The 20,513-nt window shown below is 34.1% G+C and overlaps 1 protein-coding gene across 1 annotated transcript in view; it reads left to right on the top strand.

The window, feature by feature from the left end:
• Positions 1-20,513, top strand: part of LOC138301685 (putative uncharacterized protein DDB_G0282133) — a 198,864-nt gene that overhangs the window by 37,090 nt on the left and 141,261 nt on the right. The window contains exons 14-20 of the mRNA XM_069242200.1: positions 1,777-1,836; positions 4,814-4,873; positions 7,848-7,907; positions 10,873-10,932; positions 13,908-13,967; positions 16,940-16,999; positions 19,975-20,034. Of these exons, the coding sequence (XP_069098301.1) occupies positions 1,777-1,836; positions 4,814-4,873; positions 7,848-7,907; positions 10,873-10,932; positions 13,908-13,967; positions 16,940-16,999; positions 19,975-20,034 (420 nt within the window). The remainder of the gene's footprint in view (positions 1-1,776; positions 1,837-4,813; positions 4,874-7,847; positions 7,908-10,872; positions 10,933-13,907; positions 13,968-16,939; positions 17,000-19,974; positions 20,035-20,513) is intronic.

Raw genomic sequence — 20,513 nt, 5'->3', positions numbered from 1 at the left:
ATCCTAAAGCAAATGTAATATTGTATATTTATAGAAAGGTGAAAGCTTTCCTTTGTAGAGTATTAAATTTTTCTATAAAAAACGATGGATCTGACTCTCAAACTGCACATTATGGGATGTCTTTTAGTACTACAAACCACACTACATGAGGTACTACAAAATGTAAGTTTTACCTAACGTTTGGTGTGGAGTTTGCTCCCTGACTGTCTAGTCTTCTTCCAAGTAAGTATATGTTTTGGTAGTGAACGTGGGACGGACACAGGGATGAGTGGTAAAAGGAAAAGACTTAGTACTAAAGTTGATGTGATTAAGGAAGAGTAAGAGGGGTTTAAGGAGAGTCAGGGAAGGATTTAGGGAGGTATGCCAACCACCAGTATAAGAGTGAGCCAAATGCATTAGTCACATGGTGGAGACAAGTTACTAACATTTCTGTACTAAGTTTCCAAGTTGAGTTTGTCAATACCAAAAGTAGTAAACTTACAACAAAGAGTAAACATTCACAAAACTGTAACTTACATTTACAAATCAGGCCCATGGTTACTAGCAGCTGCGTTCCTATTCATGACAAAATCAGAGCTGCTGAAATATACATCAATTTAGGGTGAATTTACGTAAATATTCTTTCACAATTGCCTTTTTTTAATTCAACTGAAACATACATTAATAAGGTTAAATAAATCTTCTCTATCATTTTAGAGACAACAACCATAACTAAACCATCAACTCAAACACCAGAAATAACAACAAAAACCAATCCAGGTAAACAGACAAAGACAATTGTAACTTTTCAACTTCTCCGACAAAAAGGTCATTGGAATGTGCTTACCTGGGTTACATAAAAGGTCTTACCTTGACATGCTTCACCACATATATTCTTATATCAAGTATGACAAACATGATTACTCACTTCATATGTTAAACAGATTGTGTAAATGGTCATTTGTGTCAGCCTTTGAAAAATCGAGTATAAAATAATTAGGCCATTCGAAAATATCTTGCTATCGCTGAAAATCTCAGACAAATTGTTGATGTAGGCTTTATAGGTATTGCCCATAATCTGATTGAGCTACCAGTGTCAAATTCCAAAACAATATCTTTCCAGTGAAAAGGGTGGTTTAGTATCACATAACCCCAATTAGTATTGCAGAAGAATACATCTCTATATTGACTATATTTATTGGAGCCTTGCTTCTGACAAACTTCAAAATATTCAGTGGGAGTGATGGGAATATATGAGTAAGTTTTACTTTCATTTCAATGACTTGAATTTTCTATCATTTTATTGATAAGTACATATGTCTAGGTTATTAGCTAGCAAGTGTCCATGGAATGATCTATCCTTCCTTAGCGCATTCTTGAAAGAATAATGAATTTCATTGGGAAATTACCCTCTCTTTGTGTCATAGAAATTTTCCTTTTATTTAGCTCTTTATGACGCTCATGGCTACCATGAAAAGTTTTAGTGAAATTTGTCAACTGATCCAATCTTTCTGAGTGACCTAGAAATCGTTTTTAGTGACATGTTCTACCTTTGCAAATTGCAAGAAATGTATTAAGATAGTCATCTGTAATAATGTGTTTGCCTTCATCCATAGTCCATGGCATGGATTTAAAGAGTGAGGTTTGATCGTTTCAACTAGCATACCTGGATGACAGCTCACCAATGAGCATTATTAACTTTTATGAGACATATTCATGGTTTCCTTCCATTCCCAATTCAAGAAATACACCCATAGAAATAAAGCTTATATAAGTAACATTTTTCTTTTTCATTAGAAACAACTTCTTCCAAAACATCACAAGCGCCACATGCAACAACGGGAACATCTTCTCCAGGTAAATGCAGCTTTACACACTTTATTTTTTATGCCTATCTGTGCAGCAAGAGTGGGTCCACATAATATATATATTTCTCTGGTAGCTGCCTGTTCAAATAAGCTCATTATTTTCTATTTGCAAAATCTATTCATGGTCTGTTTTTCTTCTAACATAAAGAGATACACCTAAAGAACTGACCTTCACTTAAATAGCTTTTTTTGATTTTGATAGAGACAACAGCTTCAAAAACATCACAAACTCCACAAGCGACCACAGGAACATTCCCTCCAGGTAAATGTTGTTTGGTATACCTTTTTATTCCCATCTTTCTTTGCAACAAGAAGGGGGCTTAAGAAGGGCATGATACTATTTCCATTATTAAGAGCAAGAAGAGAGAGTTGTTGTACACTTATGTTCTCTAAGTTTAGGAATATATTCTTCAATCTCTTATATTTCTTTTTTTCACTTCAATGCAGTATAAGGCACATTCATAAAGTTAAAAGCAATGTAGAGCGATATTAGCATGAGTAAAACTTTCCATTGTGAGACTTCTCTTTTTTTTCTTCTAAATACGAAGTAAATAACATTTCCCTCACAGTCATGACTAACAGGACTGTTCTGGAATTGGAATTTGTTATAGATGTCAATTCAATGAATATGTTTACCTTTGCCAGAAGTAGCAGTATAATTTGGCATGGGTGTTTCAATTTACTTCTGAAACATAGTCTCCGAATTAATGGATTTTAATACTGTAAGTCTCCCATTTTCAACATAAACTTTCAACTATATCACCATCAAAAGCGCTGGAATACAAGAATAGCAATTATTGGTGAAAACTAATTGAATATAATATCTTTAAACTTGCCAAGGTTGATAGAAAATAAAGGAAAGCATTAAGAGCACACCAGGTCTTTGAAAATTAAGAATATATGCCTAATCTCGTCATTGGACCCAATGCAGTAATTCAACCCAATGCTGCAATTAACTCAAATTGTTTGATTTCATAAATACTACCTGGAATTTTTTTTTTTATAAACACATATAAGAATTCAGAACACTTGCTAACTTTGAAAATCCCTACCATAATTTCCAGTCACTATGGCAACATATCTTTCCTAAATAGTCCTAGCCCTAGATTGTGGCCTTCATATTCATTCTTTCCATTGTTTCACTGCTTATTTGAGCATGACCTTTGAAGGAAGTGAAATGCAGGACACACATCCTAACGCAAATGTAATATTGGATATTTATAGAAAGGTGAAAGCTTTCCTTTGTAGAGTATTACATTTTTCTATAAAAAACAATGGATCTGACTCTCAAACTGCACATTGTGGGATGTCTTTTAGTACTACAAACCACACTACATGAGGTACTATAAAATGTAAGTTTTACCTAACGTATGGTGTGGAGTTTGCTCCCTGACTGTCTAGTTTTCTTCCAAGTAAGTATATGTTTTAGTAGTGAACGTGGGACGGACACGGGGATGAGTGGTAAAAGGAAAAGACTTACTACTAAAGTTGATGTGATTAAGGAAGAGTAAGAGGGGTTTAAGGAGAGTCAGGGAAGGGTTTAGGGAGGTATGCCAACCACCAGCATAAGAGTGAGCCAAATGCATTAGTCACATGGTGGAGACAAGTTACTAACATTTCTGTACTAAGTTTCCAAGTTGAGTTTATCAATACCAAAAGTAGTAAACTTACAACAAAGAGTAAACATTCACAAAACTGTAACTTACATTTACAAATCAGGCCCATGGTTACTAGCAGCTGCGTTCCAATTCATGACAAAATCAGAGCTGCTGAAATATACATCAATTTAGGGTGAATTTACGTAAATATTCTTTCACAATTGCCTTTTTTTAATTCAACTGAAACATACATTTATAAGGTTAAATAAATCTTCTCTATCATTTTAGAGACAACAACCATAACTAAACTATCAACTCAAACACCAGAAATAACAGCAAAAACCAATCCAGGTAAACAGACAAAGACAATTGTAACTTTACTGCTTCTCCGACAAAAAGGTCATTGGAATGTGCTTACCTGGGTTACATAAAAGGTCTTACCTTGACATGCTTCACCACATATATTCTTATATCAAGTATGACAAACATGATTACTCACTTCATATGTTAAACAGATTATGTAAATGGTCATTTGTGTCAGCCTTTGAAAAATCGAGTATAAAATAATTAGGCCATTCGAAAATATCTTGCTATCGCTGAAAATCTCAGACAAATTGTTGATGTAGGCTTTATAGGTATTGCCCATAATCTGATTGAACTACCGGTGTCAAATTCCCCAAAAATATTCTTCCAGTGAAAAGGGTGGTTTAGTATCACATAACCCCAATTAGTATTGCAGAAGAATACATCTCTATATTGACTATATTTATTGGAGCCTTGCTTCTGACAAACTTCAAAATATTCAGTGGGAGTGATGGGAATATATGAGTAAGTTTTACTTTCATTTCAATGACTTGAATTTTCTATCATTTTATTGATAAGTACATATGTCTAGGTTATTAGCTAGCAAGTGTCCATGGAATGATCTATCCTTCCTTAGCGCATTCTTGAAAGAATAATGAATTTCATTGGGAAATTACCCTCTCTTCGTGTCATAGAAATGTTCCTTTTATTTAGCTCTTTATGACGCTCATGGCTACCATGAAAAGTTTTAGTGAAATTTGTCAACTGATCCAATCTTTCTGAGTGACCTAGAAATCGTTTTTAGTGACATGTTCTACCTTTGCAAATTGCAAGAAATGTATTAAGCTAGTCATCTGTAATAATGTGTTTGCCTTCATCCATAGACCATATGATGGATTTAAAGAGTGAGGTTTGATTGTTTCAACTAGCATACCTGGATGACAGCTCACCAATGAGCATTATTAACTTTTATGAGACATATTCATGGTTTCCTTCCATTCCCACTTCAAGAAATACACCCATAGAAATAAAGCTTATGTAAGTAAAGTTTTTCTTTTTCATTAGAAACAACTTCTTCAAAAACATCACAAGCGCCACATGCAACAACGGGAACATCTTCTCCAGGTAAATGCAGCTTTACACACTTTATTTCTTATGCCTATCTGTGCAGTAAGAGTGGGTCCACATAATATATATATTTCTCTGGTAGCTGCCTGTTCAAATAAGCTCATTATTTTCTATTTGCAAAATCTATTCATGGTCTGTTTTTCTTCTAACATAAAGAGATGCACCTGAAGAACTAACCTTCACATAAGTAGCTTTTTTTGATTTTGATAGAGACAACAGCTTCAAAAACATCACAAACTCCACAAGCGACCACAGGAACATTCCCTCCAGGTAAATGTTGTTTGGTATACCTTTTTATTCCGATCTTTCTTTGCAACAAGCAGGGGGCTTAAGAAGGGCATGATACTATTTCCATTATTAAGAGCAATAAGAGAGAGTTGTTGTACACTTATGTTCTCTAAGTTTAGGAATATATTCCTCAATCTCTTATATTTCTTTTTTTCACTTCAATGCTGTATAAGGCACATTCATAAAGTTAAGAGCAATGTAGAGCGATATTAGCATGAGTAAAACTTTCCATTGTGAGACTTCTCTTTTGTTTTTCTAAATACGAAGTAAATAACATTTCCCTCACAGCCATGACTAACAGGACTGTGCTGGAATTGGAATGTGTTATAGATGTCAATTCAATGAATATGTTTACCTTTGCCAGAAGTAGCAGTATAATTCAGCATGGGTGTATCAATTTACTTCTGAAACATAGTCTCCGAATTAATGGATTTTAATACTGTAAGTCTCACTTTTTCAACATAAACTTTCAACTATATCACCATCAAAAGCACTGGAATACAAGAATAGCAATTATAGGTAAAAACTAATTGAATATAATATCTTTAAACTTGCCAAGGTTGATAGAAAATAAAGGAAAGCATTAAGAGCACACCAGGTCTTTGAAAATTATGAATATATGCCTAATCCCGTCATTGGACCCAATGCAGTAATTCAGCCTAATGCTGCAATTAACTCAAATTGTTTGATTTCATAAATACTACCTGGAGAAAATAAATTATAAACACATATAAGAATTCAGAACACTTGCTAACCTTGAAAATCCCTACCATAATTTCCAGTCACTATGGCAATATATCTTTCCTAAATAGTCCTAGCCCTAGATTGTGGCCTTCATATTCATTCTTTCCATTGCTTCACTGTTTATTTGAGCATGACCTTTGAAGGAAGTGAAATGCAGGACACACATCCTAAAGCAAATGTAATATTGTATATTTATAGCAAGGTGAAAGTTTCCTTTGAAGAGTATTACATTTTTCTGTAAAAAACGATGGATCTGACTCTCAAACTGCACATTGTGGGATGTCTTTTAGTACTACAAACCACACTACATGAGGTACTACAAAATTTAAGTTTTACCTAACATTTGTGTGGAGTTTGCTCCCTGACTGTCTAGTCTTCTTCCAAGTAAGTAGATGTTTTAGCAGTGAACGTGGGACGGACACAGGGGATGAGTGGAAAAAGGAAAAGACTTACTACTAAAGTTAATGTGATTAAGGAAGAGTAAGAGGGGTTTAAGGAGAGACAGGGAAGGGTTTAGGGAGGTATGCCAACCACCAGCATAAGGGTAAGCCAAATGCATTAGTCACATGGTGGAGACAAGTTACTAACATTTCTGTATTAAGTTTCCAAGTTGAGTTTGTCAATACCAAAAGTAGTAAACTTACAACAAAGAGTAAACATTCACAAAACTGTAACTTACCTTTACAAATCAGGCCCATGGTTACTAGCAGCTGCGTTCCTATTCATGACAAAATCAGAGCCGCTGAAATATACATCAATTTAGGGTGAATTTACGTAAATATTCTTTCACAATTGCCTTTTTTTAATTGCAACTGAAACATACATTTATAAGGTTAAATAAATCTTCTCTATCATTTTAGAGACAACAACCATAACTAAACCATCAACTCAAACACCAGAAATAACAGCAAAAACCAATCCAGGTAAACAGACAAAGACAATTGTAACTTTTCTACTTCTCTGACAAAAAAGTCATTGGAATGTGCTTACCTGGGATACATAAAAGGTCTTACCTTGACATGCTTCACCGCATATATTCTTATATCAAGTATGACAAACATGATTACTCACTTCATATGTTAAACAGATTGTGTAAATGGTCATTTGTGTCAGCCTTCGAAAAATAGAGTATAAAATAATTAGGCCATTCGAAATTATCTTGCTATCGCTGAAAATCTCAGACAAATTGTTGATGTAGGCTTTATAGGTATTGCCCATAATCTGATTGAGCTACCGGTATCAAATTCCAAAAAAATATCCTTCAAGTGAAAAGGGTGGTTTAGTATCACATAACCCCAATTAGTATTGCAGAAGAATACATCTCTATATTGACTTTATTTATTGGAGCCTTGCTTCTGACAAACTTCAAAATATTCAGTGGGAGTGATGGGAATATATGATTAAGTTTTACTTTGATTTCAATGACTTGAATTTTCTATCATTTTATTGATAAGTACATATGTCTAGGTTATTAGCTAGCAAGTGTCCATGGAATGATCTATCCTTCCTTAGCGCATTCTTGAAAGAATAATGAATTTAATTGGGAAATTACCCTCTCTTCGTGTCATAGAAATATTCCTTTTATTTAGCTCTTTATGACGCTCATGGCTGCCATGAAAAGTTTTAGTGAAATTTGTCAACTGATCCAATCTTTCTGAGTGACCTAGAAATCGTTTTTAGTGACATGTTCTACCTTTGCAAATTGCAAGAAATGTATTAAGCTAATCATCTGTAATAATGTGTTTGCCTTCATCCATAGTCCATGGCATGGATTCAAAGAGTGAGGTTTGATTGCTTCAACTAAAATACCAGGATGACAGCTCACCAATGAGCATTATTAACTTTTATGAGACATATTCATTTTTTCCTTCCATTCCCACTTCAAGAAATACACCCATAGAAATAAAGCTTATATAAGTAAAATTTTCTTTTTCATTAGAAACAACTTCTTCAAAAACATCACAAGCACCACATGCAAGAACGGGAACATCTTCTCCAGGTAAATGCAGCTTTACACACTTTATTTTTTATGCCTATCTGTGCAGCAAGAGTGGGTCCACATAATATATATATTTTTCTGGTAGCTGCCTGTTCAAATAAGCTCATTATTTTCTATATGCAAAATCTATTCATGGTCTGCTTTTAAAGAGATGCACCTAAAGAACTAACCTTCACATAAGTAGCTTTTTTTGATTTTGATAGAGACAACAGCTTCAAAAACATCACAAACTCCACAAGCGACCACAGGAACATTCCCTCCAGGTAAATGTTGTTTGGTATACCTTTTTATTCCCATCTTTCTTTGCAACAAGAAGGGGGCTTAAGAAGGGCATGATACTATTTCCATTATTAAGAGCAAGAAGAGAGAGTTGTTGTACACTTATGTTCTCTAAGTTTAGGAATATATTCTTCAATCTCTTATATTTCTTTTTTTCACTTCAATGCAGTATAAGGCACATTCATAAAGTTAAAAGCAATGTAGAGCGATATTAGCATGAGTAAAACTTTCCATTGTGAGACTTCTCTTTTTTTTCTTCTAAATACGAAGTAAATAACATTTCCCTCTCAGCCATGACTAACAGGACTGTTCTGGAATTGGAATTTGTTATAGATGTCAATTCAATGAATATGTTTACCTTTGCCAGAAGTAGCAGTATAATTTGGCATGGGTGTATCAATATACTTCTGAAACATAGTCTCCGAATGAATGGATTTTAATACTGTAAGTCTCCCTTTTTCAACATAAACTTTCAACTATATCACATCAAAAGCGCTGGAATACAAGAATAGCAATTATAGGTAAAAACTAATTGAATATAATATCTTTAAACTTGCCAAGGTTGATCGAAAATAAACGAAAGCATTAAGAGCACACCAGGTCTTTGAAAATTTAGAATATATGCCTAATCCCGTCATTGGACCAAATGCAGTAATTCAACCCAATGCTGCAATTAACTCAAATTGTTTGATTTCACAAATACTACCTGAAAAAAAAAAATTATAAACACATATAAGAATTCAGAACACTTGCTAACTTTGAAAATCCCTACCATAATTTCCAGTCACTATGGCAACATATCTTTCCTAAATAGTCCTAGCCCTAGATTGTGGCCTTCATATTCATTCTTTCCATTGTTTCACTGCTTATTTGAGCATGACCTTTGAAGGAAGTGAAATGCAGGACAAACATCCTAAAGCAAATGTAATATTGTATATTTATAGAAAGGTGGAAGCTTTCCTTTGTAGAGTATTACATTTTTCTATAAAACACGATGGATCTGACTCTCAAACTGCACATTGTGGGATGTCTTTTAGTACTACAAACCACACTACATGAGGTACTACAAAATGTAAGTTTTACCTAACGTTTGGTGTGGAGTTTGCTCCCTGACTGTCTAGTCTTCTTCCAAGTAAGTATATGTTTTAGTAGTGAACGTGGGACGGACACGGGGATGAGTGGTAAAAGGAAAAGACTTACTACTAAAGTTGATGTGATTAAGGAAGAGTAAGAGGGGTTTAAGGAGAGTCAGGGAAGGGTTTAGGAAGGTATGCCAACCACCAGCATAAGAGTAAGCCAAATGCATTAGTCACATGGTGGAGACAAGTTACTAACATTTCTGTACTAAGTTTCCAAGTTGAGTTTGTCAATACCAAAAGTAGTAAACTTACAACAAAGAGTAAACATTCACAAAACTGTAACTTACATTTACAAATCAGGCCCATGGTTACTAGCAGCTGCGTTCCTATTCATGACAAAATCAGAGCTGCTGAAATATGCATCAATTTAGGGTGAATTTACGTAAATATTCTTTCACAATTGCCTTTTTTTAATTCAACTGAAACATACATTTATAAGGTTAAATAAATCTTCTCTATCATTTTAGAGACAACAACCATAACTAAACCATCAACTCAAACACCAGAAATAACAGCAAAAAACAATCCAGGTAAACAGACAAAGACAATTGTAACTTTTCTACTTCTCCGACAAAAAGGTCATTGGAATGTGCTTACCTGGGTTACATAAAAGGTCTTACCTTGACATGCTTCACCACATATATTCTTATATCAAGTATGACAAACATGATTACTCACTTCATATGTTAAACAGATTATGTAAATGGTCATTTGTGTCAGCCTTTGAAAAATCGAGTATAAAATAATTAGGCCATTCGAAAATATCTTGCTATCGCTGAAAATCTCAGACAAATTGTTGATGTAGGCTTTATAGGTATTGCCCATAATCTGATTGAGCTACCGGTGTCAAATTCCCAAAAAATATTCTTCCAGTGAAAAGGGTGGTTTAGTATCACATAACCCCAATTAGTAATGCAGAAGAATACATCTCTATATTGACTATATGTATTGGAGCCTTCCTTCTGACAAACTTCAAAATATTCAGTGGGAGTGATGGGAATATATGAGTAAGTTTTACTTTCATTTCAATGACTTGAATTTTCTATCATTTTATTGATAAGTACATATTTCTAGGTTATTAGCTAGCAATTGTCCATGGAATGATCTATCCTTCCTTAGCGCATTCTTGAAAGAATAATGAATTTCATTGGGAAATTACCCTCTCTTCGTGTCATAGAAATGTTCCTTTTATTTAGCTCTTTATGACGCTCATGGCTACCATGAAAAGTTTTAGTGAAATTTGTCAACTGATCCAATCTTTCTGAGTAACCTAGAAATCGTTTTTAGTGACATGTTCTACCTTTGCAAATTGCAAGAAATGTATTAAGCTAGTCATCTGTAATAATGTGTTTGCCTTCATCCATAGTCCATGGCATGGATTTAAAGAGTGAGGTTTGATCGTTTCAACTAGCATACCTGGATGACAGCTCACCAATGAGCATTATTAACTTTTATGAGACATATTCATGGTTTCCTTCCATTCAAACTTCAAGAAATACACCCATATAAATAAAGCTTATATAAGTAAATTTTTTCTTTTTCATTAGAAACAACTTCTTCAAAAACATCACAAGCGCCACATGCAACAACGGGAACATCTTCTCCAGGTAAATGCAGCTTTACACTCTTTATTTTTTATGCCTATCTGTGCAGCAAGAGTGGGTCCACATAATATATATATTTCTCTGGTAGCTGCCTGTTCAAATAAGCTCATTATTTTCTATTTGCAAAATCTATTCATGGTCTGTTTTTCTTCTAACATAAATAGATGCACCTAAAAAACTAACCTTCACTTAAATAGCTTTTTTTGATTTTGATAGAGACAACAGCTTCAAAAACATCACAAACTCCACAAGCGACCACAGGAACATTCCCTCCAGGTAAATGTTGTTTGGTATACCTTTTTATTCCCATCTTTCTTTGCAACAAGAAGGGGGCTTAAGAAGGGCATGATACTATTTCCATTATTTAGAGCAAGAAGAGAGAGTTGTTGTACACTTATGTTCTCTAAGTTTAGGAATATATTCCTCAATCTCTTATATTTCTTTTTTTCACTACAATGCAGTATAAGGCACATTCATAAAGTTAAAAGCAATGTAGAGCGATATTAGCATGAGTAAAACTTTCCATTGTGAGACTTCTCTTTTTTTTCTTCTAAATACGAAGTAAATAACATTTCCCTCACAGCCATGACTAACAGGACTGTTCTGGAATTGGAATTTGTTATAGATGTCAATTCAATGAATATGTTTACCTTTGCCAGAAGTAGCAGTATAATTTGGCATGGGTGTATCAATTTACTTCTGAAACATAGTCTCCGAATTAATGGATTTTAATACTGTATGTCTCCCATTTTCAACATAAACTTTAAACTATATCACCATCAAAAGCGCTGGAATACAAGAATAGCAACTATAGGTAAAAACTAATTGAATATAATATCTTTAAACTTGCCAAGGTTGATAGAAAATAGACGAAAGCATTAAGAGCACACCAGGTCTTAGAAAATTAAGAATATATGCCTAATCCCGTCATTGGACCCAATGCAGTAATTCAACCCAATGCTGCAATTAACTCAAATTGTTTGATTTCATAAATACTATCTGGAAAAAAAAATTTATAAACACATAAAGGATTCAGAACACTTGCTAACTTTGAAAATCCCTACCATAATTTCCAGTCACTATAGCAACATATCATTCCTAAATAGTCCTAGCCCTAGATTGTGGCCTTCATTTTCATTCTTTCCATTGTTTCACTGCTTATTTGAGCATGACCTTTGAAGGAAGTGAAATGCAGGACAAACATCCTAAAGCAAATGTAATATTGTATATTTATAGAAAGGTGAAAGCTTTCCTTTGTAGAGTATTAAATTTTTCTATAAAAAACGATGGATCTGACTCTCAAACTGCACATTATGGGATGTCTTTTAGTACTACAAACCACACTACATGAGGTACTACAAAATGTAAGTTTTACCTAACGTTTGGTGTGGAGTTTGCTCCCTGACTGTCTAGTCTTCTTCCAAGTAAGTATATGTTTTGGTAGTGAACGTGGGACGGACACGGGGATGAGTGGTAAAAGGAAAAGACTTAGTACTAAAGTTGATGTGATTAAGGAAGAGTAAGAGGGGTTTAAGGAGAGTCAGGGAAGGATTTAGGGAGGTATGCCAACCACCAGTATAAGAGTGAGCCAAATGCATTAGTCACATGGTGGAGACAAGTTACTAACATTTCTGTACTAAGTTTCCAAGTTGAGTTTGTCAATACCAAAAGTAGTAAACTTACAACAAAGAGTAAACATTCACAAAACTGTAACTTACATTTACAAATCAGGCCCATGGTTACTAGCAGCTGCGTTCCTATTCATGACAAAATCAGAGCTGCTGAAATATACATCAATTTAGGGTGAATTTACGTAAATATTCTTTCACAATTGCCTTTTTTTAATTCAACTGAAACATACATTAATAAGGTTAAATAAATCTTCTCTATCATTTTAGAGACAACAACCATAACTAAACCATCAACTCAAACACCAGAAATAACAGCAAAAACCAATCCAGGTAAACAGACAAAGACAATTGTAACTTTTCAACTTCTCCGACAAAAAGGTCATTGGAATGTGCTTACCTGGGTTACATAAAAGGTCTTACCTTGACATGCTTCACCACATATATTCTTATATCAAGTATGACAAACATGATTACTCACTTCATATGTTAAACAGATTGTGTAAATGGTCATTTGTGTCAGCCTTTGAAAAATCGAGTATAAAATAATTAGGCCATTCGAAAATATCTTGCTATCGCTGAAAATCTCAGACAAATTGTTGATGTAGGCTTTATAGGTATTGCCCATAATCTGATTGAGCTACCAGTGTCAAATTCCAAAACAATATCTTTCCAGTGAAAAGGGTGGTTTAGTATCACATAACCCCAATTAGTATTGCAGAAGAATACATCTCTATATTGACTATATTTATTGGAGCCTTGCTTCTGACAAACTTCAAAATATTCAGTGGGAGTGATGGGAATATATGAGTAAGTTTTACTTTCATTTCAATGACTTGAATTTTCTATCATTTTATTGATAAGTACATATGTCTAGGTTATTAGCTAGCAAGTGTCCATGGAATGATCTATCCTTCCTTAGCGCATTCTTGAAAGAATAATGAATTTCATTGGGAAATTACCCTCTCTTCGTGTCATAGAAATTTTCCTTTTATTTAGCTCTTTATGACGCTCATGGCTACCATGAAAAGTTTTAGTGAAATTTGTCAACTGATCCAATCTTTCTGAGTGACCTAGAAATCGTTTTTAGTGACATGTTCTACCTTTGCAAATTGCAAGAAATGTATTAAGCTAGTCATCTGTAATAATGTGTTTGCCTTCATCCATAGTCCATGGCATGGATTTAAAGAGTGAGGTTTGATCGTTTCAACTAGCATACCTGGATGACAGCTCACCAATGAGCATTATTAACTTTTATGAGACATATTCATGGTTTCCTTCCATTCCCACTTCAAGAAATACACCCATAGAAATAAAGCTTATATAAGTAACATTTTTCTTTTTCATTAGAAACAACTTCTTCAAAAACATCACAAGCGCCACATGCAACAACGGGAACATCTTCTCCAGGTAAATGCAGCTTTACACACTTTATTTTTTATGCCTATCTGTGCAGCAAGAGTGGGTCCACATAATATATATATTTCTCTGGTAGCTGCCTGTTCAAATAAGCTCATTATTTTCTATTTGCAAAATCTATTCATGGTCTGTTTTTCTTCTAACATAAAGAGATGCACCTAAAGAACTAACCTTCACATAAGTAGCTTTTTTTGATTTTGATAGAGACAACAGCTTCAAAAACATCACAAACTCCACAAGCGACCACAGTAACATTCCCTCCAGGTAAATGTTGTTTGGTATACCTTTTTATTCCCATCTTTCTTTGCAACAAGAAGGGGGCTTAAGAAGGGCATGATACTATTTCCATTATTAAGAGTAAGAAGAGAGAGTTGTTGTACACTTATGTTCTCTAAGTTTAGGAATATATTCTTCAATCTCTTATATTTCTTTTTTTCACTTTAATGCAGTATAAGGCACATTCATAAAGTTAAAAGCAATGTAGAGCGATATTAGCATGAGTAAAACTTTCCATTGTGAGACTTCTCTTTTTTTCTTCTAAATACGAAGTAAATAACATTTCCCTCTCAGCCATGACTAACAGGACTGTTCTGGAATTGGAATTTCTTATAGATGTCAATTCAATGAATATGTTTACCTTTGCCAGAAGTAGCAGTATAATTTGGCATGGGTGTATCAATTTACTTCTGAAACATAGTCTCCGAATTAATGGATTTTAATACTGTAAGTCTCCCTTTTTCAACATAAAGTTTCAACTATATCACATCAAAAGCGCTGGAATACAAGAATAGCAATTATAGGTAAAAACTAATTGAATATAATATCTTTAAACTTGCCAAGGTTGATCGAAAATAAACGAAAGCATTAAGAGCACACCAGGTCTTTGAAAATTAAGAATATATGCCTAATCCCGTCATTGGACCAAATGCAGTAATTCAACCCAATGCTGCAATTAACTCAAATTGTTTGATTTCATAAATACTACCTGGAAAAAAAAATTATAAACACATATAAGCATTCAGAACACTTGCTAACTTTGAAAATCCCTACCATAATTTCCAGTCACTATGGCAACATATCTTTCCTAAATAGTCCTAGCCCTAGATTGTGGCCTTCATATTCATTCTTTCCATTGTTTCACTGCTTATTTGAGCATGACCTTTGAAGGAAGTGAAATGCAGGACAAACATCCTAAAGCAAATGTAATATTGTATATTTATAGAAAGGTGAAAGCTTTCCTTTGTAGAGTATTACATTTTTCTATAAAACACGATGGATCTGACTCTCAAACTGCACATTGTGGGATGTCTTTTAGTACTACAAACCACACTACATGAGGTACTACAAAATGTAAGTTTTACCTAACGTTTGGTGTGGAGTTTGCTCCCTGACTGTCTAGTCTTCTTCCAAGTAAGTATATGTTTTAGTAGTGAACGTGGGACGGACACGGGGATGAGTGGTAAAAGGAAAAGACTTACTACTAAAGTTGATGTGATTAAGGAAGAGTAAGAGGGGTTTAACGAGAGTCAGGGAAGGGTTTAGGGAGGTATGCCAACCACCAGCATAAGAGTAAGCCAAATGCATTAGTCACATGGTGGAGAAAAGTTACTAACATTTCTGTACTAAGTTTCCAAGTTGAGTTTGACAATACCAAAAGTAGTAAACTTACAACAAAGAGTAAACATTCACAAAACTGTAACTTACATTTACAAATCAGGCCCATGGTTACTAGCAGCTGCGTTCCTATTCATGACAAAATCAGAGCTGCTGAAATATACATCAATTTAGGGTGAATTTACGTAAATATTCTTTCACAATTGCCTTTTTTTAATTCAACTGAAACATACATTTATAAGGTTAAATAAATCTTCTCTATCATTTTAGAGACAACAACCATAACTAAACCATCAACTCAAACACCAGAAATAACAGCAAAAACCAATCCAGGTAAACAGACAAAGACAATTGTAACTTTTCTACTTCTCCGACAAAAAGGTCATTGGAATGTGCTTACCTGGGTTACATAAAAGGTCTTACCTTGACATGCTTCACCACATATATTCTTATATCAAGTATGACAAAGATGATTACTCACTTCATATGTTAAACAGATTATGTAATTGGTCATTTGTGTCAGCCTTTGAAAAATCGAGTATAAAATAATTAGGCCATTTGAAAATATCTTGCTATCGCTGAAAATCTCAGACAAATTGTTGATGTAGGCTTTATAGGTATTGCCCATAATCTGATTGAGCTACCGGTGTCAAATTCCCAAAAAATATTCATCCAGTGAAAATGGTGGTTTAGTATCACATAACCCCAATTAGTATTGCAGAAGAATACATCTCTATATTGACCATATTTATTGGAGCCTTGCTTCTGACAAACTTCAAAATATTCAGTGGGAGTGATGGGAATATATGAGTAAGTTTTACTTTCATTTCAATGACTTGAATTTTCTATCATTTTATTGATAAGTTCATATGTCTAGGTTATTAGCTAGCAATTGTCCATGGAATGATCTATCCTTCCTTAGCGCATTCTTGAAAGAATAATGAATTTCATTGGGAAATTACCCTCTCTTCGTGTCATAGAAATGTTCCTTTTATTTAGCTCTTTATGACGCTCATGGCTACCATGAAAAGTTTTAGTGAAATTTGTCAACTGATCCAATCTTTCAGAGTGACCTAGAAATCATTTTTAGTGACATGTTCTACCTTTGCAAATTGCAAGAAATGTATTAAGCTAGTCATCTGTAATAATGTGTTTGCCTTCATCCATAGTCCATGGCATGGATTTAAAGAGTGATGTTTGATCGTTTCAACTAGCATACCTGGATGACAGCTCACCAATGAGCATTATTAACTTTTATGAGACATATTCAGGTTTCCTTCCATTCAAACTTCAAGAAATACACCCATATAAATAAAGCTTATATAAGTAAATTTTTTCTTTTTCATTAGAAACAACTTCTTCAGAAACATCACAAGCGCCACATGCAACAACGGGAACATCTTCTCCAGGTAAATGCAGCTTTACACACTTTATTTTTTATGCCTATCTGTGCAGCAAGAGTGGGTCCACATAATATATATATTTCTCTGGTAGCTGCCTGTTCAAATTAGCTCATTATTTTCTATTTGCAAAATCTATTCATGGTCTGTTTTTCTTCTAACATAAATAGATGCACCTAAAAAACTAACCTTCACTTAAATAGCTTTTTTTGATTTTGATAGAGACAACAGCTTCAAAAACATCACAAACTCCACAAGCGACCACAGGAACATTCCCTCCAGGTAAATGTTGTTTGGTATACCTTTTTATTCCCATCTTTCTTTGCAACAAGAAGGGGGCTTAAGAAGGGCATGATACTATTTCCATTATTTAGAGCAAGAAGAGAGAGTTGTTGTACACTTATGTTCTCTAAGTTTAGGAATATATTCCTCAATCTCTTATATTTCTTTTTTTCACTTCAATGCAGTATAAGGCACATTCATAAAGTTAAAAGCAATGTAGAGCGATATTAGCATGAGTAAAACTTTCCATTGTGAGACTTCTCTTTTTTTTCTTCTAAATACGAAGTAAATAACATTTCCCTCACAGCCATGACTAACAGGACTGTTCTGGAATTGGAATTTGTTATAGATGTCAATTCAATGAATATGTTTACCTTTGCCAGAAGTAGCAGTATAATTTGGCATGGGTGTATCAATTTACTTCTGAAACATAGTCTCCGAATTAATGGATTTTAATACTGTATGTCTCCCATTTTCAACATAAACTTTCAACTATATCACCATCAAAAGCGCTGGAATACAAGAATAGCAACTATAGGTAAAAACTAATTGAATATAATATCTTTAAACTTGCCAAGGTTGATAGAAAATAGACGAAAGCATTAAGAGCACACCAGGTCTTAGAAAATTAAGAATATATGCCTAATCCCGTCATTGGACCCAATGCAGTAATTCAACCCAATGCTGCAATTAACTCAAATTGTTTGATTTCATAAATACTACCTGGAAAAAAAAATTATAAACACATATAAGAATTCAGAACACTTGCTAACTTTGAAAATCCCTACCATAATTTCCAGTCACTATGGCAACATATCATTCCTAAATAGTCCTAGCCCTAGATTGTGGCCTTCATATTCATTCTTTCCATTGTTTCACTGCTTATTTGAGCATGACCTTTGAAGGAAGTGAAATGCAGGACAAACATCCTAAAGCAAATGTAATATTGTATATTTATAGAAAGGTGAAAGCTTTCCTTTGTAGAGTATTAAATTTTTCTATAAAAAACGATGGATCTGACTCTCAAACTGCACATTATGGGATGTCTTTTAGTACTACAAACCACACTACATGAGGTACTACAAAATGTAAGTTTTACCTAACGTTTGGTGTGGAGTTTGCTCCCTGACTGTCTAGTCTTCTTCCAAGTAAGTATATGTTTTAGTAGTGAACGTGGGACGGACACGGGGATGAGTGGTAAAAGGAAAAGACTTACTACTAAAGTTGATGTGATTAAGGAAGAGTAAGAGGGGTTTAAGGAGAGTCAGGGAAGGGTTTAGGGAGGTATGCCAACCACCAGCATAAGAGTGAGCCAAATGCATTAGTCACATGGTGGAGACAAGTTACTAACATTTCTGTACTAAGTTTCCAAGTTGAGTTTATCAATATCAAAAGTAGTAAACTTACAACAAAGAGTAAACATTCACAAAACTGTAACTTACATTTACAAATCAGGCCCATGGTTAGTAGCAGCTGCGTTCCTATTCATGACAAAATCAGAGCTGCTGAAATATACATCAATTTAGGGTGAATTTACGTAAATATTCTTTCACAATTGCCTTTTTTTAATTCAACTGAAACATACATTTATAAGGTTAAATAAATCTTCTCTATCATTTTAGAGACAACAACCATAACTAAACCATCAACTCAAACACCAGAAATAACAGCAAAAACCAATCCAGGTAAACAGACAAAGACAATTGTAACTTTTCTACTTCTCTGACAAAAACGTCATTGGAATGTGCTTACCTGGGTTACATAAAAGGTCTTACATTGACATACTTCACCACATATGTTCTTATATCAAGTATGACAAACATGATTACTTACTTCATATGTTAAACAGATTGTGTAAATGGTCATTTGTGTCAGCCTTAGAAAAATCGAGTATAAAATAATTAGGCCATTCGAAAATATCTTGCTATCGCTGAAAATCTCAGACAAATTGTTGATGTAGGCTTTATAGGTATTGCCCATAATCTGATTGAGCTACCGGTGTCAAATTCCAAAACAATATCTTTCCAGTGAAAAGGGTGGTTTAGTATCACATAACCCCAATTAGTATTGCAGAAGAATACATCTCTATATTGACTATATTTATTGGAGCCTTGCTTCTGACAAACTTCAAAATATTCAGTGGGAGTGATGGGAATATATGAGTAAGTTTTACTTTCATTTCAATGACTTGAATTTTCTATCATTTTATTGATAAGTACATATGTCTAGGTTATAAGCTAGCAAGTGTCCATGGAATGATCTATCCTTCCTTAGCGCATTCTTGAAAGAATAATGAATTTCATTGGGAAATTACCCTCTCTTTGTGTCATAGAAATTTTCCTTTTATTTAGCTCTTTATGACGCTCATGGCTACCATGAAAAGTTTTAGTGAAATTTGTCAACTGATCCAATCTTTCTGAGTGACCTAGAAATCGTTTTTAGTGACATGTTCTACCTTTGCAAATTGCAAGAAATGTATTAAGATAGTCATCTGTAATAATGTGTTTGCCTTCATCCATAGTCCATGGCATGGATTTAAAGAGTGAGGTTTGATCGTTTCAACTAGCATACCTGGATGACAGCTCACCAATGAGCATTATTAACTTTTATGAGACATATTCATGGTTTCCTTCCATTCCCAATTCAAGAAATACACCCATAGAAATAAAGCTTATATAAGTAACATTTTTCTTTTTCATTAGAAACAACTTCTTCAAAAACATCACAAGCGCCACATGCAACAACGGGAACATCTTCTCCAGGTAAATGCAGCTTTACACACTTTATTTTTTATGCCTATCTGTGCAGCAAGAGTGGGTCCACATAATATATATATTTCTCTGGTAGCTGCCTGTTCAAATAAGCTCATTATTTTCTATTTGCAAAATCTATTCATGGTCTGTTTTTCTTCTAACATAAAGAGATACACCTAAAGAACTGACCTTCACTTAAATAGCTTTTTTTGATTTTGATAGAGACAACAGCTTCAAAAACATCACAAACTCCACAAGCGACCACAGGAACATTCCCTCCAGGTAAATGTTGTTTGGTATACCTTTTTATTCCCATCTTTCTTTGCAACAAGAAGGGGGCTTAAGAAGGGCATGATACTATTTCCATTATTAAGAGCAAGAAGAGAGAGTTGTTGTACACTTATGTTCTCTAAGTTTAGGAATATATTCTTCAATCTCTTATATTTCTTTTTTTCACTTCAATGCAGTATAAGGCACATTCATAAAGT

The sequence above is a fragment of the Pleurodeles waltl genome, chromosome 6, assembly GCF_031143425.1.
Source record: "Pleurodeles waltl isolate 20211129_DDA chromosome 6, aPleWal1.hap1.20221129, whole genome shotgun sequence".
Taxonomy (NCBI): domain Eukaryota; kingdom Metazoa; phylum Chordata; class Amphibia; order Caudata; family Salamandridae; genus Pleurodeles; species Pleurodeles waltl.
The sequence above is the reverse complement of the archived record's forward strand: the minus strand, read 5'-3'. Positions and strand labels throughout refer to the sequence as shown.